General features: G+C 40.2%; 1 protein-coding gene across 6 annotated transcripts in view; it reads left to right on the top strand.

The window, feature by feature from the left end:
• The window catches only part of LOC125458895 (ATP-binding cassette sub-family C member 5-like), a 171,241-nt gene that overhangs the window by 116,295 nt on the left and 28,029 nt on the right, over positions 1–26,917 (top strand). For 2 of the 6 annotated variants that reach the window (XM_048544703.1, XM_048544706.1), the window contains 5 exons: positions 14,196–14,342; positions 16,304–16,433; positions 23,668–23,821; positions 25,424–25,552; positions 26,633–26,819. In XM_048544703.1, the coding sequence (XP_048400660.1) occupies positions 14,196–14,342; positions 16,304–16,433; positions 23,668–23,821; positions 25,424–25,552; positions 26,633–26,819 (747 nt within the window). Of the gene's footprint in view, positions 1–9,769; positions 9,832–13,574; positions 13,760–14,195; positions 14,343–16,303; positions 16,434–20,568; positions 22,398–23,667; positions 23,822–25,423; positions 25,553–26,632; positions 26,820–26,917 lie in introns of those variants that run through there. The other 4 variants (XM_048544705.2, XM_059651474.1, XM_048544704.1 and 1 more) reach the window with 4 other exon arrangements.

The following is a 26,917-nucleotide window of genomic DNA, read 5'->3' as shown; positions in this document are numbered from 1 at the left end:
ATTTATATCCATAATGAAAAATGTTGAATAGAAAATTTTTATTCTGTCTAGAAAGGACGTTTGAGCAGAATGTCAAATGAATGGTTGATTTGCAGCACCTGTTTTTCATCCAGCTGTTACCATTCAGATTAATCCCAAAAGATTCAATGCTACATTGCTCTTTTTTGAGTATCTGTGGGCTGTACCTCTTTAAATATTTTGGTCTGTTACTTTAAACTTGACCTCTGTAGCTATGTGTATGTTGGCAGCCAATTTTCTATTATTAGTCAATTAAAACTATTAACTTCTTACTCACATATCTCATGATTATGTAGGCAGTGAAAAGACAGTCACTGCCCGAGTCCTTTCTATTAACATGTTATAGGTAGTTTTCAGGGGCAGCATGGTGGCTCAGTTGCTAACACTGCTGCCTCACAGCACCAGGGACCTGGGTTTGAATCCAGCTTCAGGCAGCTGTCAGTGTGGAGTTAGCACATTCCAATCCTGTGCTTTGGTTTCCTCCCACAGTCCAAAGATGTGCAGGTCATATGGATTGGCCATGCTAAATTGCCCATAGTATTCAAGAATATGCAGCAATGGGAAAAAAGGATGACAGCAATGGGGTAGCATGGTGGTTCTGGGTTGGATGCTCTTCAGAGGGTTGTTGCGGACTCAATGGGCCGAATAGCCTGCTTCCACACCGTAGGGATGCAATGATTCTATGATAGGTAAATGAAGGGGAGGTAGACCATTGTATATCTTTGAATTGTGTTTCTCAAATAAGCTACGTTTCTCAAATACTTTTCTGTTTCCATTGTAAGTCTAATGAAACAGAAACTTCGATGTTTGCTGTCTGCAAATATTTTAGTGAGTTCTTTCTCATCAGGTCGAGGATATGGAACAGTAGTGATCCGCAAAGTGGTGTCTGAGGGAGATTTCATGTACCAGGTTAGGGTTTATGGAAGCAGGTCATATATCAAGCTGCAAGGAAGAGATGTAAGAGTGAGCGAGTCTGTACAGAGCTTACCTGTGATATCAAATCAGAGTCCAGCAGATTCCGGCACAGACTTTCAAACAAAGGAACCAGACAAGAATGGAGGCAAGTGAAAGTAATGAACTCAAGAATTTCTAGGAATGAGCAACGAAATTTATTGAATAAGCATGACTTTTTAAACTCCTATTCATCCAGTCTGCAATATACTTTTCTCAATCATTTCTCTCTGAATAGAATTCTAATTGCTTATACCAATTTAATCGTTCCACTTTTATGATATTTTCTGGTAACGTATTCTGCTCATTATTTTTTAAGCAAAACAGACTGATCTGAGAACCCTTCCCTTTAAAAAACTTGTTTCCCCTCATATTTGTATAGTATATTTACTAATACCTGTCATAGTGTCATGAAGACAAACAACTAAATTTATATGATTCCTTAGATGCCTAATATCAGGCATTATATTAATATCAATTCACTGTGGTCACACATTCTTGTGCTTTATCAAGTACAACAAATCCTTCAAAGGCTTTAGGATCTGAGCTATACTCGTTCTATCCAGCAAGAAGCATCACCCACTGCCAACATATGTCTGACGATGGTTGGTGTACTACCTGCAAATTTTCTGTCACCTGCTGGTACCAGACAAAGTGTTTTGCCACATGGCTTCCTTGGAACATGGAATGTAAGGGGTCCACAAAATTGTTTTCCAGTCTATGAAATCACTGTTTTGCGTCGTATCTGTAGCTGTCCTTATTTGGCTTTAGTTTGAGCTAGCTAATGGGATGTCATGTCAGAGATAATGTCTAGCAAACTAGAAACGAGAAGATAGAATCTTCACCGAATTCCTATCTGGTTTCACTGTCTGAGATTGTCACTAATAGTTATTGTAGGGACAATTTCAAGTTACCTTGTGTAAAATTCTTCAATAATTGCCATTAGTGGCTCTTACTGCCAGAGAAAGACTAAGAAAAGTACCCTTGTTAAACAGTTCTTTGCAGACATGGCTGGTTGGCAAAGATTGAGTTAGGTGTTAGCTTGATATCTTTGACAGAATGACAAGAAGTTATGAACATAACAAAACTTCAGCATCACCAACATTCTGTTTGCAGGGTTGCAACAATGTTAACCATGGCCCAGTTGGTAGAAGTCTATATCAGAATGTCATAGGTTCAAGTTCCATTGTAAAAATTTGAGTGCAAAAATCTAGGATGACCTTCTACTGCAGTACTGCAGTACTACTGAGTGCAGAACTGTAGGAGGTACAGACTTTCAGATATGATGTTAAATTGAGATATTACATGCTGTCTTCAGTGGACACGAAATGATTCTATAGCAGTATTTCAACAGGCAGTTACCCTAACATGCTGTCTAATGTAAGTTCCTATACATATTGCTGGGAAATGTCCCATTTCTGCATTCCAGATTCATGAGTGAAAATTGGAGTTAGCAACTGTTAAAATTAAGCATAAACTGTATATTTCATAGGTGTAACAGATGTTAATAAAGAAGCCAAATAAAAGAATTCCCAATTGTTTTAAGTGGATTTGAAGCTTCTGAACTGAAACAAAATTGTATTCCCACAAAATACGGGATGTCAGTTCAATGCAATATGGCGCAGGGCCAACAGATGTCATTGATAGGGTGGTGGAAAATATATTCAATTTCTTTCTTTTCACTCTTCGATCCAAGTTGCAGCTGAATGAAGATCTGACACTCCTACTGAGAGGAATTGGAAGCCAGGAAACACTCCATATGTATTAATATATAAACATAATAAGTGAGAGTCCTCTTGTGTTTCTTCTATCACTCAGCATCTTATTTAAAAAGTATTAATTTTATTGGCGCAAATGTGGAGATAATGGATAAACTTCTGCTGTAAGATAAAGAAAATAATAAAATTAGCTATTATTATTGTATAATATTAATGTTCACAATGCTGCAAAAACATCTCTATAATTTTCCTAATAACTCAGTGCTTATAAAAGTATACTTTCATTTATAAAATATTTTCTCCTCTTGATGCTTTTTAAAGAGTTTCATGTAGTTTGTTCCTGATCGAAATGCTTTGACCATGCCTATGTAGGAAGCATGGAAAACACTTTACATCAGCAGAATGTTACACAGATTGTCATCAGATAACGGACAAGTCAGTTTATCTTCAGGTGATGTTGTTCGAGTGTACAAGAGAAAAATTCCACTGATCTTCAAAACAAACACCAGCCCTGCATCCAACCTAAATCCTCACTTGAAAGAATGGTACATTCAAAAATGCTACAAATTTGGAGTCAAAGTTATTGGTATCTCATTCGACATGAAATGCAATATCCAATCTGTGGTATAGAGTACTTAGCCATTTAGACCCAGGAGATTCCATGCTTTATCACATTTTTATGCTTGATTAACTAATCTGAACCACGGTGAAGCATTTATATTGATTAGAGGCAAACTTGAAGGATGGAGTGCTCAATATTTCCGGTGTCATTAGTTGGGATGTGTTTCTGGAAAGTGTCAGACTTAACAGAAGGAAAACAATAACACAAATGACAATCTAAATTTATATAACAAGGTACAGAGTTGGATGAACATAGCAGGCCAAGCAGCATCAGAGGAGCAGAAAAGCTGACATTTTGGGTCTCGACCCGTAACGCCAGCTTTTCTGCTCCTCTGATGCTGCTTGGCCTACTATGTTCATCCAGCTCTACACCTTGTTATCTCAGATTCTCCAGCATCGTCAATTCCTACTATCTAAATTTATGATGTTAGGGCAAATGAGGAACATTTTGAGGTGCACTTGAAAAAGAGATAGCAAGGTATAAAAGTTTGGGGAAGGATTAATTGCAGAGACTAGTGACATGGCTGTTGAAGGAAGGCTTTTGGAATAATTAAAATAATCAAACTACCACTTTGTCACTGTCACAGTCAAGTTGAAGATGCAGTCCCAGCAGAAATCAATCAACTGAAATTATAAACAGGCATGGATTAACATTGTCAAAAGGAGAAAATAAATATTGCATGTATTAAGTTAAATAATAGTATTGATTGTACATTAGTTACATAACAAAATGTATCAAAATGTGTTACTTTAGTGATATATATAATTCCTTTACATTTCACAAGAATAATTTGATGACAATCAAAAATTGTGGATAGCTAGGAAACAGTGGAACACTAATTCTGGATCACAGCTGTAACTTGCCATATATGATTCCTCAGTAACTGATACAGAACTACTTTAGGCCTATTCAATTCTAGTTTTTGTTTGTACTGAAAACAACTAATGCTGGAGATGACAGCCGATCAGCCAGTCTTCATCAGCTTTGATGAAGAGTCATCTAAACTGGAAACATTAGCTTGCTGTCTCTCATGGATGCTGTCTGACCCACTGCGTTCTCCAGCATTTGTTGTTTTCAGTACAGATTCCAGCGTCTGCAGTAATTTGCTCCTACATTTTTTTAAATTCATTGCCTCGAGGCAATTAGCATCGCCGTCTGGCACAGCATTTATTGCCCATCCCTAATTTCCCAGAGGACAGTTAAGAGTCAACCACATTGCTGTGAATCTCAAGTCACATGTTGGCCAGACGAGGTAATGAAGGCAGTTTCCTTCCCCAAAAGGCGATTAGTGATCTGGATGGGTTTTTCCAACAATTGTCACTAATTCATGGTCATCATTAGACTGTTAGTTCCAGATTTTTTTGTTGAATTCAGATTCCACTGTTTCCTGTGGTGGGATTCGAACCCATGTCCCAAGAACATTACTTGGGTCTGATTATATCTGATTTTTCCATTACCGATGCTAGCCTGTATTATGCATTGTCATTCTTTGTACTAACAAGCATGTATCTTATCCTAGCTGCAGAAAGTGCAAAAAGTAATGAAATAGGAGCAGACATGGTGGTCAGCATAGTACCAGAACAAGAAAAAAGGATGAAAGAACCAGTTAAAGACTGCAAGCAGGCAGATTCTGAGGACAAATCTGATGTGATGGTGAATGGTAAAAAGTCTGCAGTGTTCCGATGGAAGCCGGTTGTCGTCCAAATGCATGATGAGGACAGCATTGAGTGGAGTGAGGGTGATTTGAGTTATTTGTTCAGGACAGAACCCAGAGATTTGGAGCCTAGGGTGGAGATGGCAAAAGATTTCAACAGTGAGAAGGATTTTGATGAAGAATTACATGCCGAAGCAGCTGATGATTTGATTAGTCGTGATTTTTTTCCAGAAGAGGAAACACAGAAGGGCAAGTGAAACAGTAATGTGATTTCTGTTAAAACTCTTCAGTTTCCTTTACTATATGAGTACAGATGCCTCCTTTAATAAGGGTCAATAATAATTTGAAATAGCACTTATGATGCTTTTATAGACAAAATACCATATAAATTCTCAACATTTCAAAGACAATCAAAATATGTTCTTACATTACACAGTCTGAAATATGAAACCATTTCTGAAAAGAAGGGTCCAGGCCCGAAACGTCAGCTTTTGTGCTCCTGAGATGCTGCTTGGCTGCTGTGTTCATCCAGCTTCACACTTTGTTATCTTGGATTCTCCAGCATCTGCAGTTCCCATTATCTCTGATATCATCATTAATGTCTTTATTGTTATCCCCTTGTTAAAAGACACTTGGTGTCTTTTTTGATGAAGAATTGCATGCCAAAGCAGCTGATGATTTGATTAGTCGTGATTTTTTTCCAGAAGAGGAAACACAGAAGGGCAAGTGGTTCCTCAGAAATAACCTTATAAAGGAGCTCTATGTACCCTTTCGTTGGTTATCTTAAGACAACAGAACAGTCTTGAATTAGTCAACACAAAACCCGTTGAAGAACCTTAGATAACAAGGTGTAGAGGTGGATGAACACAGCAGGCCAAGCAGCATCTTAGGAGCAGGAAAGCTGATGTTTTGGGTCTGGACCCTTCATCAGGTCTAGGCCCGAAACGACAGCTTTCCTGCTCTTAAGATGCTGCTTGGCCTGCTGTGTTCATCCAGCTCTACACCTTGTTATCTCAGATTCTCCAGCATCTGCAGTTCCTATTATCTTTGAAGAGCCTTAATTTTATTATTTTTTAATTATCTTTCCTAAACTGTGGGATGTTAACTCTGATGAATGGCAAACTTGCTTTCAACATCAGGCACTGCTACAGATGCGACATGCCTAGCTTGAAAGGTGAAGTTCCCTCTTTTCTATCTTAACCACAGGAAAAAATTCCTCAGACCTTCATCAGTGCAACAAATCAATTTTGCCAAACTACCATTCTTGATGCTTTACTTGTGAAATGACTGCTAGGTGTCAGTTTTTGCTGTGGTTTCATAGTTGCTGCAGGAACTGAGGTAAACCTGCCTGTTTTCACTCCATATTGATAAAAAATAAAGGTTAAAAAATCGGCCTAAAAATAAATGTTGATGCACTCTCAAATTCTGCATGAGTCATGGGTACCTAAAAGTCAAGATTCACTATTGCCCTTCATATACTCTTTCATGTAACTATCCCTGTCAATTCCATCAGTTTTGGGGTTCCCCAATTACCACACCTCTTATTTAACTATAATGATTCCCTTTTGTACCTCAGTCCCATGCCTACTGCTCAGCCAGGCCCACTATCACTATTCACTGCTCTCCCTGCCCTCCCTTTGAAGCCAAATTGGTGGTAACTTGCAAATTCCCTTCTCCCAGAATGCACCATGTCCTCCACCATGTTTATCAGATCCCATCCTTGTATTCGGAGGTTTCTTTTATTCATTCATAGGGTGTGGGTCTAGCTGACAAGGCCATTGTTTATTGCCTTGTAAAAGGTGGTGATCAGCTGCCTTCTTGAACCGATGCAAGTCCTTTTAATGTTCATATGCCAACAGTGCTCAAAGGGAGAATTCCACAATTTTGACCAGTAACAGTGAGGAAAAGGCAGTATATTTCCAAGACAGTATGCCTTGGGGAGTAAAATGCACACTCCCATGTATTTGGCTGTTGTTGACCTTCTGGTGGTGTTCGTTGTTTTAGAGGATGCTGTCTAAGGAGCCTTGGTGAATTTCTGCAGTTAATCCAATAGATGGTAGATACTTTTGAAACTGTGCATCGGTACTGGAGGGAGAGAATGTTTATGGATTTAGTGCCAATTATGTGAGCTTCTTTGTCCTGGATGATGTCAAGCTTTTTGACATTTTTGGAGCTGCACTCATCCGAGCAACTGAGGAGTATGCCATCACACACTGATTTGTGCTTTGTAACTGCTGGACAGGCTTTGGGGAATCAGGAGGTGAATTGCTCGCCGCAGGATTCCTAGCCTCTGACTTGCTGTTGTAGCCGCAATATTTGTATGGCTAGTCACATTCAGTTTCTGCTCAGTGGTAACCCTTGGATGTCAATTGAGATGGAATCAATGGAGGTAATGCCATTGAATGTCAAGGTGTAATGGTTAATTTTTTTCATTGGAGTTGGTCATTACCTGCACTTATGTGGTGTGCATGTTACTTGGCCCTTTCAACTCAAGGCTAGATGTTTTCCGGGCCTTGCTGCATTTAGAATACTTCCGATTCTGAGTTGTTGTGAATAGTGCCGGACAATGTGCAATCACCAAGAAACAACCCCTCTAACTTTTTAATGGTTGTTGTTGAAGTAGCTGAAAATATTGGGTCTCAGACACTGTTTTCAAGAACACCAGCAGTGATGTCCTGAAGTTGAGATGGCTGACCTCTAACAAGCACAATCGTCTTCCTTTGTGATAGGTCTGACTGCAATCAGCAGAGAATTCTCCAAGCCCCACTCTGCCTGCCATTCCCTTGAAGTTCCATTTTACACATAGTGAAATGTGGCCTTTATGCCAAGGGCAGTCTGTGTCACCTCACTTCAGGAGTTCAGTTATTTAACCCATGTTTGAACCAAGGATGTTATGAGGTTAGAAGCTGAATGATCTTGGCAGTGAGCAAGTTACTGCTAAGCAAGTATTACTAGATAGCACTGTTGATTATCCCTTCTGCGATTTTACTGATGATCGAGACTACACCAGTGGGGCAATAATTATTCAGGTTAACTATATAGGACACATCTCAGCAAATTTCCTTATTTTCAAGTAGATGCCAGCATTGTGGCTGTGTTGGAACAGTTTGGCTAGAGGCACAGCAAGAGATCAAGTCTTCAGTACATTTGCTGGAATATTGTCAGGCCCCATAGCCTTTGCGGTGTGATGTTCCTTCAGCAGTTTCTTAATAACACAGAGACCAAATTGTGATGCTGAGGACCTCCAGAGATAATCATCCTCTCAGAAGTCTGGTTGAAAATTGTTACAAATGTTTTGAGTTTATCTGTTGCGCTGATATGCTGGATTCTACCATATTGAGGATGGAGACACTTGTGGACCCTCCTATCCCAGGGAGTTGTTTAATTGTCCACCATCAGTCACAATCAAATGTGGGAGGACTGCAGAACTTAGATCTGATCTGTTGGTTTTGAAATCACTCAGTCTGTCCACCACATGCAGATTATGCTGCTTGGCATGTAAGTGGTGCTTGGTTGCAAATTCAGCATGTTGACACCTCATTCTTGACATGCCTTTCAGCACAATTCATTGTACCAGGATTGATCCTCTGGTCTGATGGTATTATCAGAGTGGGGATATACCAGGCTATGAGATTACATCCTGAGTTTTGAGTACGATGGTGCTAATGATCCACAACACCTCATTAATACCCAGTCTGGAGTTGCTAGATCTCTTCAAAATCTATATCATTTAACACACTGGTAGGCATGTTGTAGGGTTTTCTCAATGTGAAGATAGGACTTGATCTCTAAAAATCTTTGTCAGTCACTTCTATCAATGCTCTCATGGATAGAATCATCCGGTGGGCAGATTGGTGAAGATGATGTCATGTATGTTTTTTCCTGTCTTTTTGGTTCCTTGACCTGTAGCAGAATCAGTCATAGAGTCAAAGAGGTGTACAGCACGGATAAAAAGGCCCTTTGGTCCATTAAGTCTGTGCCAGTCAGACATCTTTTGCCTTTAGTTTGGTGTTGTAGTTTTTAGGTCTGGGGTCAATGTATAGTGATCCATCCATTTTCATTCTTTTGACAATTTTTAGTGGTTTTGATCCAATTGAGTGACATGCTAGACCATGTCAGAAAGCAGTTAAGGGTCAATGGGTCTAGAGTCACAAGTAGGCCAGACCAGGTAACAACAGCAAGTGTCCTTCCTTGAAGGATATTAGGTGCCCAATTCACAGCTATGTTCCAGCTTAATTGTTCTAATCCTCAGAGTAGAGTTTTTTTACTTTTCCTATCAGAGCAGAGACTTGCCCCATTGATAACCCACCGTTGATATTTACTGTCAACCCCCAGCGCTGACTATGGCCCACCTCCTGGACTTAATTAATGTTAGCCCCAGCTGGTCTCTCGAGCTCTTCAACCAACTTACCAATAAGCCTAGAATGGTTGGGCGTCACTTACAGAACTGACCATGGTGAAATCCATGGACTGGCAGGATACATTCCCGAACTCCACTCACACCAAGTGCCTCCTGATGATCACAGCCAAGCCCCTGGACTGAGATCAAATGATATATTTGAAAGTATGTCAGCACCCCCTGACCATAACCTCCCTTTCACTCAACTAAGGACCTCCCCTGAAATTTTCAGTCATGACCTCTTGTCTGAAGCACATACAGTGCAATTCCCACTTAAGTCGCTGATACATGCTGAATTGATGTGACTCTGTGCTGTCTATGCTCCTGTCTATTCAGTGCTGGCACCCATGACAAACTGCTTGCCTTTCTGTCTGTTATGAAACAGTCAAGCCAGAGGAGCTGTGAGACTTTAAATTCATTATAAAGCAACAATGAACTTACAATCAAGATAGAGACTGTGAATGTCCAAGTAAGCAAAACCTGAGTGTGAGATGGGTGTGTGTCCTTTTGTGCAGAATAACCTATCAAAAGCATTATAATGTCAGGCGTCAGTGAACTCCAGAATGCTAGACTGTTTTCTGAGTTAGTCTGCAATTGGCCATGATAATGAGGCTGGTGTTTGGCAGTGCTGCTTTCTGGGAATAAAGGATAGTCACAGCTGCTGTCTGTGGAGCAGCTTGGGATGATGGTGAACATGCAGGCTCGGAGAATTGACTGACAAGATGCATCTGCCATATATCTTCTGATTTTCAAGTCATGAATTGGCACCATCTAGTTTTTCACCACCTTCTGGAAGAATTGCACGTTGCATGTAAATGAGGTGAAGTTAGCTAACAATAAAATGTTAAAACATGGAAATAAGGTGGTCATCACTTACTAGCCAGAATCTCATTTATCCCTTAAAAGTAAATCAGACTATTTTCCTCAACATTGAGCAATAGATTTTTTTTTAAATTCTCACTGCATTTTCACAAGTTACTGGCCATATCAGAAAGCCCAATTGCAAATGAACGTCCTTTATTGATGAACACCAAATTGCAGCCAATATTCATTGCTACATAGGCTTGTTGCTGAACTGGACCGGCTTTTTTTGACAGTTGAACATAGTTTATTTACAATTTAACATAAGACAAATATAGGTTAATTACAAAATTGACCAGAATTTTATTATACAATTAAACATAAGATTATTAAATGCACTTACATCATCCCTAGCAATATATTAAAGGACATTACATGCCTGGGTCTGTTTTATATTTTTCCTATTCAACATGTTGAGTGATATTTTTACACACCTCCAGAGCAGATGGGACTTGAACCCAAGCCTCCTGCCCTAGAGGTAAGAAACACTTCCACTATGCACAAGAGCTCTTGGATTTACTTTATTTTATTCTGCTTTATTTTTTATGTTTGAAATCTGGAAGTGTTCTTATGTACAAGTGAACAGAATTTCACCCTTCAAAACACCATGTTTATTTTAACTGTTAACAGCCACCAGTAAATCATCAGTGCAGCGAATTAGAAATGTACATGCAAAGCCTATTACAGGTAGGAGGGGGTCTGCTTTAGTTTTTGAACTTTATTCAATCCCCTAGAGCAGGTGGGACGTGAACCGAGGCCTCCTGGTTCAGAGATAGAGACAGTGCAATGGCACCACAAGAGCTGCTCACAATCTTTTTTATGGATATTGTTTAGCCAGCTTGTTAAGACATGTTATGTCACACTTCTGGAGTAGGTGGAACTTGAACCTCAGTTTCCTGGCTCAGATGTAGCAACTGAAACACTAGGCTACAAAAGTCCTTGGTGTTTGCTTGTTTTGTTTTAACCAACCTGTTCAGGGATGCTCTACACACTGCTGGAAAAGGTGAGACATGAACCTTCATCTCCTCGCTCAGAGGTAGGAAATCAACCAGTGGACTACAAGAGCAGAATTAAAACTTTCCAGGGTTGGACAGAAGGAGCAGCATTTGCCAGGGGCCTACTTTTATTTTCTCAATTAATTATATACGTGGAAATGCTCTTACCAAAAACCAAATTACCTTTCCACCTCTAAATCACTGACTTTTTTGTTTTTAACGATTAACTGCCATTAATAAATCACCCATGTAACCAATTTGACATTGACATGCAAATCCCATTATTGACAATGCAAAGGGCCTGCTTTCTTTTATATGGAGGTGTTCTGCATTACTTTTTTGGGCTTTCTGTTCTCATTTCTTTGTTTGTTGATTGAAAATAGAGAAATCTTTGTCAGCAAGTGATGACCATCTTCAGAAAAAAAGAGATTCAGTGTGAAATTCCTGTCACTGATACAAAAAGCAAAAACATTTTTGAATTAAATAGAATCTCGAAGTGGGCTGGTTAAAAAAGCTGCTATTAAATTGGGAACTTCTGGTATGTGAAAATCTAAATTATCTAGAATGTTGGGAAAACGTGGTTTGCAAGAAATGGGCCACTGTACCAAAAATGTGGCATTATTGCTTTGAGACATATAGTATCACACTTAACCTATAAACCTATTAAACTACAAAGCTTTGGCAGCGGATCAAATTGGTGATGATGTAATGGGTATGAATGATCTCTTTGGCTGAAGTGCAGAACTAGCAATAATGAAACAACGCCCGTTTTTTGCTCCAGAAGATTTTCTTTTCCATTGACTTTGAATGTAGAATCCACTTTTGCCCACTCCAGGCTGTACTGATAAAGACTAATTTCATCCCCTATGTAATTTCACGTCATCTATGTGAACAGAATAAAAAGGCCTTACGGAAAGACATACCTGACTGCCTAGGGGAACAAATCCTCTCGTGATCAATTTAAAATGTCAAGTTGATAATCAGAATAGATGATAGTTTTAGAATGCAGTGTCATCCAGAGTGAATTACGTTTGTTGAGGGACATTCAAGGTCAAAACTACTTTGGATGAAACCAACCCACATACAAAACTACATCATTTACAGTATGCCTGCAAAATCTTAAATTTATAAGCTCAGGCTGTTATTTGGTATTAAAAGGTCTGCGTTTTGCCTTATATCCTTTCTTGTAAATGAGCAAAAGCACTTTTAAAGTAGATTTGTTCTGCATTCAAAGTCAATGGAAAAGAAAACTATTTGGTAAAGAAAATAGGCTGCATTTCTTTATCAAAAACCGAAAGAACTACAGGTGCTGTAAATCAGAAGCAAAAACTGAAAATGCAAGAAAAGCTCAGCAGGTCAGGCATCATCCATGGAGAGAAATCAGACTTAAAGTTTCAGTTGAGTGACCATCCTCAGAACCGACAAAACGTTAATTCTGATTTTTCTACACAGATGCCACCAGGCCTGCTGACTTTTCTAACAAATTTTGTTTTTGCATTTCTTTATCACTATTTCAGTTCTGTTATACAAGACAAGTTTCAAACCCATAACATGGTCTGCTACCACAAGTTTTGTGTTTAAATAGGTTTAGGATTAAATGCTGTACAAATGCTACAAAGCTTTGGCACAATGTTTGTCAGGTAGCAGTACATTCTTATCTGACCAAACATTCCTGGCATTTCACAGAACTTTAATATTGTTTCATACCAATGTTTCCTAATTTGGTAGCTCCAACTTTTAACCAAGCTCTCTTCAAAGTTCACTTCATTTAAAAAACACAGTTTTGCTTTTTGTTTTGGTGCAAAATTTTCACATGGAACCTCAATATTTCTGTGTGACAGTGAATATAGCAAGAACTCTTCCATTTTTAACAAACCAACATTGAAATGAAAACTAGCTCAAGAACGTCAATGTCTTTCAATTATCCCTTTTTTGATATATACATTTTACAAGTCACCATATTTCTAAGCCTTCACTTTTGTTCTGCATGCAGTGTAAAGAGCAGCTGTTTTACTTCAGATCCTGCGGTACTTATAAGTCCAGAGCAGAACTATGTGCTGCGCAATTATTTCACTAAGCAAAGCCTTGTGGATCCTGTTTAATAAAAATTGATTTATTCAACTACAAGAAGGGTCTCAGGGTGGTTTACTTCTGAAATTAAATGGATCTCTTCTGCACTTAAATGGGTGGCTGGAATTTTGTTCCTTGGTTCGGTAGGACACTCAAGAAACCTCATTGTCAAATTCAATGCAGTATAGGAATTGCAGTGAAACACATGAAAGAAAGTTTTATGGAAGAACAAAATTTCAGTGGTAAAATTTACCGAGCTGATATTTGTCATTTTATTTGCTATCAGACCAGCTTATGCAAGCTGAAGAAAAGGCTGGTGGTTCTGTGTCCTGGTCAACCTATGGAATTTACATCAAGGCTGCAGGAGGTAGTCTCGTCTTCTTTGTAAACATTCTTCTGTTCATACTGACAGCAGGCAGCATAGCATTCAGTAACTGGTGGCTCAGCTATTGGATTAAGCAAGGCAGTGGGGTGAGTTCCTTACAATGGTAAAACACAGTACATATAGTAACAAACATGGATGTCCCAGAATGCCACAACTAACATGATTAGAACGCACAGATACAATTGTGCTTTTCACAAATTTTTGTTTAAAATATTCCCAAATTGCAGCAATTTTTAAATTATTTTTTGTGTATCCAGGATTATTAAATTGAGTTTATAATTCTCTATGATAATATGCAGTTATAAAAGCTGTAGATTCTAATGACAAACCAGTGCCTTGGGCCTTTATGTCTTGTAATACTTCAAAGTGCAACAGAACTGCAAAACAAAAAGAAAATAAAATTCAGTCTTGAACTCATCTCATACACTAAATGTGTGTTGAATGAATACCTTGATGAACTCAGTAGATAATTGTAGACTAGCTTCTTAAGAGATTGATATTTTGCATGATATTATTTTTCAGAATACACCTGTAACTAAAGGTAATACAACCTACATCAGCAACAGCATGAGAGACCATCCGAAACAGAACTTTTATACTTCCGTCTATGCTCTATCCATGGTGGCTGTACTACTTTTCAAGGCACTCCGTGGTTACACATTTGTTAAGGTGCTGAAATATGCTGTTTGTGATAAACAAATATCACTGTTTCATTATAATTGATAGACCAATATCTATTTCAAATCTGTGCAAGATGGAGAAGTAATTCCATCGATGAATCCCACTGTCACAATCTTCTTGGTAATGACTAATACCGAATATTTCTGCAGGGTTATCTGATTTCTGCATGTAAATTGCTTGTTTTCATAAGAGTGCTGTGCATGCCTGCTGATTGTTATACAGTTCTTTGGTTTCCTTGGATCCAAGCTAGAAAATTAAAAAAAAAGTGATTTTTAGACTTTGTGTATTGTTAGATGGTAGGAATTAGTAGAAGTCAAGGAGCAGACTCAGAATTCCATTCCTACAGTCCAACCCTCGCTCTCTTATGGGCAACTGTAGTGCATTCCTAAGATGTTGATCTTAATCTTGTTTACTTTTGACACTTCTCAGTGCACATCAAGCTACACATCTCTTATTCAAACTGTTTCACTTAGCCATTTCCAAAACTGCCCTTAAAACTACTGTGAGCTCTTGACATAGTGCAAGACAGTGAATGGGGATATGATTGTAACAATATGAACCTCAATTTATGTACAGCCTTTAGTATAATAAATTATCCCAAGGTGCCTCACCCAAGAACATCATTAACCGAACATGATATCAAGTCAGATAAAGATTTTTGGTCAGATGACAAAAAGACTTGGTCAAAGAGTGAGGTTTTAAAGAGTGTTGTTGTATTGGAGAAAAGTGCATGGAACAGTGTAGGGAATTGAAAGAGTGGCCAACAAAAGTTGGAACAATTAAAATTAAAAACACTCCAGGTTAGAATTAGAGAACTGTACAAACCCCAAAGGTAGATGGTGATAGAGGAGATTATCAAGGTGGAGAGGGTCAAGGCTATGGAGGGATTTTAAAACAAGGATGAGAATTTTTAAAATCAAGATGTTGCATGACTGGGAGCCAACAAGGACTACCATAAGAAACATCCTTGGTTAGCCTGATTGGTTCCTATTACCTTGCATTACTAAATAATCTCAGTCAGCAAATGTAGCATCAGTATGAGGACAGGAGGAGGGCTGGTCTGTAATGGAGATAGCCTCTACAGCTAAGGCCACCTGCTATTGACAATTTCCTTTGATAGCTTCCTCTCTCATTTTCCAAGCAGGGCATTAGATTTAATGAGTTGACATGAATAAGTGTTGCGTGAATTGTGATGCACGAGGAAGGATTTGAAGATTCTGAACAATTTGTAAGGGAAGGTGGAAAGATGCAGATAAGACTATTCAGGAAGTTGAAAGATGTGTTTATACAAAAAAAATCATTTCAGATTGCTACAAGTGACTTCTGATGAAGGGTCTAGCCCCGAAACATCAGCTTTTCTGCTCCCAAGATGCTGCTTGGCCTGTTGTGTTCATCCAGCTCTACACTTTATTATCTATGAAGCTGGCACTGGGTTTTGTGCCACTTTCTGTTCCTATCCAGTCTTTATTTTTGCTTTTGTGCTATTTTGACTAAGTAAAGTTTCAGTGCATAGCAATGAAGTCTTAAAGTGAAAGCTGTGCATTCACGTCTCAACTTTCAAATGTTTCATTGCTGTCCAGAACAATAACAATTGCTGGTGGTGCTTTTCTCTTTAAATTTTAATGTTGACATGCTTATCTTGTTTGTCTACATTAAAATAAACCTAGGAATTTAAATGGAACCAATGCCAGATCTCATAGACAGAAGGGAACCTGACCTATAGCATACTCCTGCTGACATTGAAACTGAATAATAAAATCTAGATTGGAGCCTTTACACATTTGGTTATCAAAACCTATTTGTTAATAAAATCCTTAAAAACTTTTGCATTAAATTTTAAGTAGCATTTAGTGAATTTGACCTTATTCCCTGTATTGAAATAAATATAGTTCTAATGGACTCTTGGTAATTTAAATCTTTAGTAATTGTGTATTATGTTTCCTGAACAGTGCACACTTAGGGCCTCCTCCAAGCTGCATGATTCTCTTTTTAAGAAAATTCTGAGGAGCCCAATGCATTTCTTCGACACGACGCCTCTGGGTCGCATTCTAAATAGATTTGCTAAGGATATGGATGAAGGTAAGACCTATAAAATGTTTTAAATAGGTAAATGTTTTTTTTTAATCTTAAAATTGACACTACAGCTTGTGGCACAGTGTAATTGTATGGTGTGCTTTCACATTTTTCCCATTTGGAGAATATTAAATATTTGAATAATTGTTCAGGAGAAATTGTAAGCCAAAGGTGGGCTCTGTTGACAAAGAGGAAAGAATAGAAGTGATAGTTAGTCACTTCATTGATTTCAAGCTGAGGGAGTGCAGTTATACTCTTATTTTACTCTAAAGGCAAAATTCTTCTGGGTGCACATCAATTTGAGAAAGGACAGTTAATTTAATTTAAGTTTTAAGCTCTCAGCTAAGCATATTAAAGCATCCCCGCACAGGATCACCTTGCAAAGCTTTCAGTTTGTAATGACTAGAATGTTACTTCATGCCTAGTACACAACTGTGTGTGTAAATAGGAAATAATTTCTATTTTTAAATGGAGAAGTTCTGCCCATTTCATGCTTTCAGTAGCAAACAGACAATTTAATCTTTACAGAATTGCTTGTACTGTGAGATTGCCCTTTGCAGTAACCTGTCATCATTCTTTTTCCTCCAAATTGAATAAGGAATTGATTTGGCCAAGCATGTTCTTTTCTCTCTCTCTGGCTGCAGACAAAGTATAAATTTCTGTTGAATTTGTGGAAGCAGTGCTCATTGATATCAAAGTTTGATGCCATGCAGTCTCTGTACCTAATGCAACTTGAAAGATTTTCTGACTGCACAGTGTGGCTGCCAGATGTCACAACTGCAATCAGTTGGTAGTAGCTGAGGATGCATCAGGGTCTTTCTGAAAACTGTCTCGAAACAGAAAGGCCATAGGAATAAAATTATAACTTCCCTTTATTCTGATTTTTCAAAAGAAAATTTATATCCTCAAAATTTAAATGACATCAACACATTAAAAGATTGAGAATAATTCCGATAACTGTTGGAACAATAGTGTATTCTGCAAATAATACATCATTATGATTCTTAATTATAATTTAGATTTATGATTTTTTCAGGTGAGTCCTCATGCACATCATTGTCCTTTCTGTATGACAATTACAAGTGATTTTCTGGTTCAGGAGGTCAAAACAAAGGGTAAAAGCGTGAATGGTAATGTTAACTGTTAAGTCAATTTAATTGGTTTCAGTAAGTGAGTATTAACATCAATTTGCACTGAAATATATCATGGTAGTCAAACATCAGTTTATGGTATTTTATATTCTGCAGATAGCAGTAATTTAAAGGAAATTGGCTTGTTTCATTTTTGCTTCGACAAGCTAGAAAATATTATGCTACAGCTTGAAAAAAGCTTTGATGTTCAACACACTTTGTATTTTTTTTTGTTCCTTTTTTTCTACCCAGAAGCTGTGAGAAAGCAGTGGCCTAGTGGCACTGTGCTGGACTGAACCCAGAGACTCAGGAAATGTTCTGGTGACCCAGGTTCCCAGGGACCCATGGCAGATGGTGGAATTTGAATTCAATAAATATAAGGAATTAATAAATCTAATGATGACCATGGATCTCTTGTCAACTGCCAGGAAAACTCACCTGGTTCACTAATGTCCTAAAGGGAAGGAAACTGCCGTCCTTACCCAGTCTGGCCTATCTGTGATTTCAGACCCACAGCAATGTAGTTGCCTCTGGGCGAGTAGGGATGGGCAATAATTGCTGCCTGACCAGTGATGCCCTCATCCTGTGAATGAATAATGAAAAACAAGTGTTATGACACACAAGTGAGACCTCCACACCACCAAAATTACCATATGTTTTTTAATTTTATTTTTAAAAAACTACCAACCACTAGCAGTAAAAACACATATTAAAATATATTTGGACAGATACATGGATAAGAAAGGTTTAGAGGGATATGGGCCAAACACACAAAATGTGACTAGTTTAGTTGGGGAAATCTGGTCAGCATGAATGAGTTGGACCAAAGAGTCTGTTTCTGTGCTGTATTACTCGATCATTCTATGAGTCTATGACCTGTATAGCCAATTCATGACCCATTTGCAAAGCCTATCAAGGACAAAGAAAGCTATCAAAAGACACAGGTAGGCAAGGAGCGAGGGATTAGACTAGATCAACTGGAGATGGATGGGGAAATAAAGCACCGTATACCCTGCATGCCCACTTCCCTGTAAAAGCACAGACAGCATTGATAGACACTAAACTCCTCTCCAAGGATGCCCCGGCATGAATGTAGAGGGACAGTGATAATGGGAACTGCAGATGCTGGAGAATCCAAGATAACAAAGTGTGGAGCTGGATGAACGCCGTAGGCCAAGCAGCATCTCAGGAGCACAAAAGCTGACATTTCGGGCCTAGATCCTTCATCAGAGAGGAGGATGGGGAGAGGGAACTGGAATAAATAGGGAGAGAGGAGGAGGCGGTCCGAAGATGGAGAGAAAACAAGATAGGTAGAGAGGAGAGTATAGGTGGGGAGGTAGGGAGGGGATAGGTCAGTCCAGGGAAGATGGACAGGTCAAGGAGGCGGGATGAGGTGGTAGGTAGAAATGGAGATGCAGCTTGAAGTGGGAGGAAGGGATGGGTGAGAGGAAGAACAGGTTAGGGAAGCAGAGACAGGCTGGGCTGGTTTTGGGATGCAGTGGGGGGAGGGGACGAGCTGGGCTGGTTTTGGGATGCAGTGGGTGAAGGGGAGATTTTGAAGCTTGTGAAGCCCACATTGATACCATTGGGCTGCAGGATTCCCAAGCGGAATATGAGTTGCTGATCCTGCAACCTTCGGGTGGCATCATTGTGGCACTGCAGGAGGCCCATGATGGACATGTCATCTGAGGAATGGGAGGGGGAGTTGAAATGGTTCGCGACTGGGAGGTGCAGTTGTTTATTGCGAACCGAGCGGAGGTGTTCTACAAAGTGGTCCCCAAGCCTCCGCTTGGTTTCCCCAATGTAGAGGAAGCCACACGGGATGCAATGGATACAATATACCACAATGGCAGATGTGCAGGTGAACATCTGCTTGATATGGAAGGTCATATTGCGGCCTGGGATAGGGGTGAGGGAGGAGGTGTGGGGGCAAGTGTAGCACTTCCTGCGGTTGCAGGGGAAGGTGCTGGGTGTGTTGGGGTTGGAGGGGAGTGTGGAGCGGACAAGGGAGTCGTGGAGAGAGTGGCCTCTCCGTGAGGCAGACAAGGGTGGGGATGGAAAAATAGGTTGGATGGTGGGGTCGGATTGTAGATGGCAGAAGTGTTGGAGGATGATACGTTGTATCCGGAAGTTGGTGGGGTGGTATGTGAGAACGAGGGGGATCCTCTGGGGGCGGTTGTGGCTGGGGCGGGGTGTGAGGGATGTGTTGCGGGAAATGCGGGAGACGCAGTCAAAGGCATTCTCGACCACTGCGGGGGGGGAAAGTTGCGGTCCTTGAAGAACGTGGACATCTGGGATGTGCAGGAGTGGAATACCTCAACCTGGGAGCAGATGCGGCAGAGGCGGAGGAATTGGGAATAGGGGGTGGAATTTTTGCAGGAGGGTGGGTGGGAGGAGGTGTATTCTAGGTAGCTGTAGGAGTCAATGGGCTTGAAATGGACATCAGTTTCTAGCTGCTTACCTGAGATGGAGACTGAGAGGTCCAGGAAGGTGAGGGATGTGTTGGAGATGGCCCAAGTGAACTTGAGGTTGGGGTGGAAGCTGTTGGTGAAGTGGATGAACTGTTCGAGCTCCTCTGGGGAGCAAGAGGCGGTGCCGATACAGTCATCAATGTAACGGAGGAAGAGGTGGGGTTTGGGGCCTGTGTAGGTGCTGAAGAGGGACTGTTCCACGTAACCTACAAAGAGGCAGGTATACGTTGGGCCCATGCAGGTACCCATGGCCATCCCCTTTGTCTGTAGGAAGTGGGAGGAATGGAAAGAGAAGTTGTTGAGGGTGAGGACGAGTTCGGCTAGGCGGATGAGGGTGTCGGTGGAGGGGGATTGGTCGGGCCTGCGGGACAGGAAGAAGCGGAGGGCCTTGAGGCCATCCGCATGAGGAATCCAGGTGTATAGGGACTGGACGTCCATGGTGAAAATGAGGTGTTGGGGGCCAGGGAATTGGAAGGCCTGGAGGAGGTGGAGGGCGTGGGTGGTGTCACGGACGTAGGTGGGGAGTTCCTGGACCAAAGGGGAAAAAATGGAGTCCAGATAGGTGGAGATGTAGAGGGACAGACAGGCAGAAGATATGACCCCCTCCACAGTCCACTGCCTGGACCTAGTTTATAGCTGGCCTGGCAAGGCCCAAAAGGACGTTTTCCAATCTGTCTACATCCCTCTGCATCAGATACCCGTAGGACTGAAGTGCAACCAAAAACATGACAAAAGAGTTTCCAAATAAACAAAAATATATGCCCACAATGAATATGTTTGACACATCTTGTGACCCTGAGTAGTGATTATTTTCAGATGAATTCATTTTCTTAATGGGGGAGTTTCACTAGGCATGGTGAGGCTGGTGCAGGTACAGGCTGTGAGGTGAAAAAGCAGTGAGTAGCAATCTTCCCACTTTCATGTTTGATCCATGTGGATTAGGAAGAGAAGGAACTGGAAATACTTTAATAATTGAAATCAGCAAGTTTGTAGTTAGCCACAGTTATGACCATCACAAAGGGAGGAGAGGCCACTTGTGTGTATAATCAGATATCAGACAAATAACAGTGCTTGCTAGCTCAGATCAATGGATTTCACTGAGGTTGAAATAACTTGATTTTAAGTCCCAGTTGCAGCTTTTTTGGAGTTATTTTCAAGTGCCTGCATCTCAACTTGCTTGCATTTGTTTTAATTCACTCATGAGATGTAGGCCTCACTGGCTGGTCAGCATTTATTGCCCGTACCTAGTTACCCTTGATAACGTGGTGGTGAGCAGCATTCTTAAGCTGCAGCAGGTCATGGACTGTAGGTAGGCCCATAATGCCCTTAGGGAGGGAATTCCAGTAATTCAACCTAGCAATTGTGAAAGAGTAGGTGATATATTTTGAAGTCAGGATGGTCAATGACATGGAGGGAAATTTGCAGATGCTGGTGATCCCATGTATTTGTTAACCTTGTCCTTCTAGGTGGAAGTGGCTTTGGGTTTGGAAGGTGCTGTGAAAGGATCATTGTTGACTTAATGCAGTGCATCTATTAGATAGTACACCCTGCTCCTACTGAGTGGCAGTGATAGAGGAAGTTAATACTTATGGATATGGAGAAAATTACGCAGGCTGCTTTATCTTGGATGGTGGAACAGACTCAAGGAACTGAATGGCCAACTCCCCTTTCTGTGTTTCTATATTCCTTGGTGTTGGGCTACATCAGTGAGGTTTTCCTCCATCCTCAGTATCAGATTAGACAGAGTGTGCAATCCATTGGTCTGAGCCAGCAAGCAATTAGTTGTCTGGCAAGTCTGATTATTCCTAGAGATGGCCTGTCTTTCCATGCAGGAGAACATCATTCTCAATTCCTGGGAAACACGGTGTATCTTAGAATTAGATTCATCCATTTTCCCTCTGGGAGTATGTTATTCCACTGGAAATGTTGACAGAAGCACACACATTTGCTGCTTCACAAGTTCCCTTTTCACAGTTAACGTTTTGAGTTCATCATCACAACCAAACCAAGGAAAGCAAAGCTTCGAATTTCCTGTTCCTCTGCATTGCTGATGCAGTGACCACATGTATTTCTACAAGTATGTGATGTACTTCTCACCTTGTGCCACCTATTCAAACCGCTGAAACCCCACCAAGGCATGTTTTTCTGTACCAGCAAAGGGTTTTCAGGAATCATGTGATGGTGCATGCTCAGAATGGTTGCCGTCCTCCAAGGACTTCTCAGTCTGGTCCTCATCAGCTCCTCGCTGACCTACGAAGGACCTTGGTAGATGGAAGAGAACAATCAGTGCTACAGTGAAAAAGAGTACAAACACAGCCTAATGACAGTATCAAGACAGTTATTCTGGACACAGTTCAACATGAATGATTGTAAGTTGATAGTGCATTATTTCATGCAGTCACTAGGTTTCTCAGTCACACCATTCCTCCTTCACCAACTCTGGCTTATCAAACTTCAGGAGACCTTCTTTTATAGGGACAGTATGGTGATGAACATGACTACATTGCTGTTTCCTACCCTGATTCTATAACTGTCCCTGGAGTTGTGAACTCTCTTCTGCAATGGGAATGGGCAGAGATCCAAATGTAAAAAGCAGAATGTACTGACAATAGAATTAGAATATTTGAGGATGATGACTGTGAAGGATTGGTGTTAGAGAGAAATTTGGGGTGGATTGCAAATGGAAATTGTGAAGGCAGCTGGAGAGAACAAATGCACAGAAGTTCACTTGGTAGTCAGAGGAGAATACTATTAAGTTTAGAGTGAGGTGATTATAATGCCTGAGTGATGAGGTACTTTTCTGGACCTCATGTGGTCATTAAATCCCTAATGACACTGCTTCTCACTTTTTCTATCTTCAGCCACGACAGCTTGGTAAGGTCCAATGGTGTTTCCCTCCATCCTCAGCAAATACAACTTCCTTCTTTGTGCTCACTGTCTCCAGTGTGATCTCCAGTGATGAATGTGAATATGGGGAGAAGCTTCTCATGTTTTCCTTCTGTTCCAAACCAGCTTTCTGATTCTTTCCACAGCAAGTTTTCCTGCAGTCATTCAGACCCCACTAGGGACTAGTTAAGTAGAGCTTCCGTTAACAGACCCAGGCCATGATCACGTCCATATTTTCTGTTTGGCCAGGAAATCAAATACAGGAGTCAGATATAGTTCTTAGGGCTAAAGAGATCAATGGATATGGGGAAAAAAGCCAGGAACAGGGTACTGAGTTGGATAATAAACCACAATCATATTCAGTGGTAGAACAAGCTGAAATGGCTGAATGGCTTACTCTTATTCCTATTTTCTGTCTTTTGTAATACTGATAGCTGATTTACAATCTGATTGATTCAGCTAAGTGTGGCATATTTTGCTAGGTTCTGGAGTTGAAAGTTTTGACTTGTATATCTTCTTTTGCTTTTGTTTTCATTATCCTAAACTTACCTCCTACCAAAATAAACTTTAGTTGACCAGGAGCTTGCTGCCATAAAACAAATCTATTGTCTGTACCATATTTGCTCTGTGTACTTTCTCTTTTTAGGCTTGTTGTATACCTGTTGAGAATAATACATCAGATTGTTGTGTACATCTGTCATAAGGGAAGATAATGTGTTTTAACACTAGGTATTCTATGTTCTCTTTCTTCAGTGGATGTGCGACTGACCACACAGACTGAGATGTTGATCCAGAATATCATTCTTATACTGTTCTGTCTTGGTGTCGTCAGTTCTGTCTTTCCATGGTTCCTCATTTCAGTGTTACCACTCAGTATTATCTTCATGGTAGTCAACAGAATATCAAGGTAATGTCCCTGGCATATATTTCTGTCAGTAGATCTGATATTAATGGAACGACGAAACTCTTCTCAAGGAGTCCTGGTGCTAGCTGGATTCTTAGTCAGATGAACGGAATGACAATTTACTGGAATTACTGATGCAATAAAATCTAATTTTCCTTTAATCTTCTTCTCATTGAACTCTTTTAGAAGATGAGCAGTAGGAACTTGAGGCACAGTAATATTGATATAATTCCATATTAACAGCATAATATTTTAAATCAAAGATGTTCTCATAATGCCAGTAGGAGGTAAATACCTAAAAATACCACTAAGAGGTAAATACCTGAAATAAAGAATTTATAAAATCTATTTAAGGTGATGTCTCTGTGGCTTAGTAAATAAATTAACTATGTATAACAAAAACAGGAAATATTGAAGAAACTCACCAGCAGCATCTTTGGGGAGACCTTCTTCATTAGACATTCTTCAAAGACTCAAAACAATAACTGTGCTTTCTCCCCACAGAAGCTGCTGAGTTTCTCCAGCAATTTGCTTTTGTTTTGGATCTCCAGCGTCCACAGTTCTTTGTTTAAAATAAACCATGTTAACCACGTCAAACAACAAATGTTGCAAAGTTGGTTATTCAGAGTCCAGACATATATCTTTCTGGTTACAGATCACAAACTCCAACACACTGATTACTTGTTTCACCTATTTATTCAGTTCTGACCAATTTATCCCTTAATCGCATGAGAGGAGAGTGCTGATTGAGAGATCCTTGCCGCCCTATCAGCACTCTCTTCTCATCCACTATAGATGTTGGCTTTACCCTTGACCATAAGATGTAGGAGCAGAAGTACACCGTTCAGCCAGTCGAGTCTGCTTGCCCATTTATTGAGATCCTCACTGAATTGATAAACAGCAACTGAATTTGTATTCTTGTGAAATGTCCTGACGAGGGCAAGATGAATAGCTTCATTGGTTTATTTCTCAGAGCAATGCCCCAACCAATCAGAGCCAACTTGCCTAGTTTAAAAAGTTTGAAAAGCTTGGGCTTTTAACTGTTAACCAGCATCAATTGGTGCATTTTCTAAAGCAATGTCTCAATCAGTTATTGGCAACCAATCAGCACTCTCCTCTCATATAGTAAATGTTGGTTTTCCACTTGAATTTGAATTTTTTTGAAATATCCCTTCATCAGCAGAAAATCATTACCTGTGTTAGCCCCATTTGATATTCTGTCAGACCTTACTGAATTATAACAAGCGATTCAGGCCACATTGTTATCCAGTTTGTGTCATGGAGTATATGAGTTGATTTGAGCTCGAAGCAGTGCTGCAACTCTAGCCCTAGCTTCTTTGTTGCTGAATTAATAGGAAGAGAGTTAAACACTATCTTTGTGCTGCTGGAAAGAGCACATGTATTTTCAATTGAATGAATGAATTTTGTTGTGAGGCTGAATTGGATATTTACAATCTCGGTTCAGAGGTGCAGAGTAGAATGAAGTCATTACCTTTTAATACATATCTCTTTATATTTTTATTGTTGGACAAAAGGAATAAAGGGCAGAGTAGAAAGAAAATGAATATTTGATGATAAACTGATGAATTCTGTACCTCTCGGCAGGGTTTTAGTTCGCGAGCTTAAGCGTATGGACAGTATCAGTCAGTCACCGTTTACATCCCACATCACCTCCAGTGTCCAGGGTTTAGCCACTATCCATGCTTATGACAAAGAAAGTGAGTTCCTGCAAAGGTAAGTAGCAAATACTTTTAAAATGCATGAGTCTACAGCAAAGTACAATTACTGTATGTAAAATACAAAATTAAGATGATCTTTTAAACATGTACTCCTCTGTAATTTTTGCCTGGAAGGTTCAGGCCAAGTATAGTCTTCAGGCAACATGCATTACAGGATGGAAAAATAATTGGGCCAATACAGTGTGTTGATTTTAAGATCATGCATTCCATCCTTTTTTCCCATTACATTTCACTGTCATCTTGCTTACTTAATAGAGTCAGCTCGCTCAATTTTGGCACTAGCTTTGATATGAGTAAAATGTTTGATCTCAAGAATGTTGCCTGCAAGTGTCTGTCTCAGGTGGAGTAAGTCAGTTCACCTCCTAGCAGTGCTTGGGAGGCAGACATGATGGGGAACAGTCTTCTCTTGCTTGCCCGCAGCTTTAGTGCATCCGTCAGCAGATCAAACAGTATCTTTCACTTAGTTGATGGTCCTTGATGCGCATTTGATGTTTGACTCGGTATGCGTCCCAGGAACAGCCTGTGGAGCACAGAGTCCTGTGTCATGGAACTGCTCAGGATGAACCACATCAAAAGCCATTGCATTCTCTGTCCAGGCTTTCTTTGCAAAGGCACATTTTGGGAGGAGATTTGTAACAGTCTCTTTGCCAGCACAGCTGCTTCGAGGACAACATGTAGTGGTGCAGAGAGTCGCGGCATGCATGAAGGGTCTGATGGGCAGAGCCCTTCTCACCACCAGTCAAGCTCTGTCTTGGTGCTTATTGCAAAGTTCTGGTGATGAGGCATTCTGCCAAATGATTTTGGCAGTCTGCTCAGGGAACCACACGACAGGATCCACTCTCTGACATTTTACCAACTAAATTCTAATACCTGCTTTTACGCCAATAGATTACAAGTGAAGTTGGCAAATCATGGGGTAGAAACAGCACTGCTGACATCTGGTGGTTGAACTTTGTGCATGGCCATAGATGCTATTTTGCTGAATAGTGGTTAATTTCAGCTTAAACCTACCATACTCCTCACATTTTCGAAGCCAGCCTGTACCATTTAACTTTATGGTGCCATTTTCTCTAAGGTATCAGGAGCTCCTAGATTCCAATCAAGGTCCCCATTTTCTGTTCAGCTGCGGCATGCGCTGGCTGGCTGTTCGCCTTGATCTTATAAGCATCATACTTATCACCGTCGTGTCAGCAATGATGGTTTTCATGCATGGAAAAATTCCGCCAGCTTACGCAGGCCTTGCCATCTCTCATGCAGTCCAGGTAACTTCAACTTAAGAAACTTAAATTGCAAGCCGTTAACAATAATTAACTGTGAAAGAGTAACAAAATGGAAGTTGACCAGCGAAGTATGAAGGTGT

This window comes from Stegostoma tigrinum, chromosome 15 (assembly GCF_030684315.1).
Source record: "Stegostoma tigrinum isolate sSteTig4 chromosome 15, sSteTig4.hap1, whole genome shotgun sequence".
In the NCBI taxonomy this organism is placed as follows: Eukaryota; Metazoa; Chordata; class Chondrichthyes; order Orectolobiformes; family Stegostomatidae; genus Stegostoma; species Stegostoma tigrinum.
The sequence above is the reverse complement of the archived record's forward strand: the minus strand, read 5'-3'. Positions and strand labels throughout refer to the sequence as shown.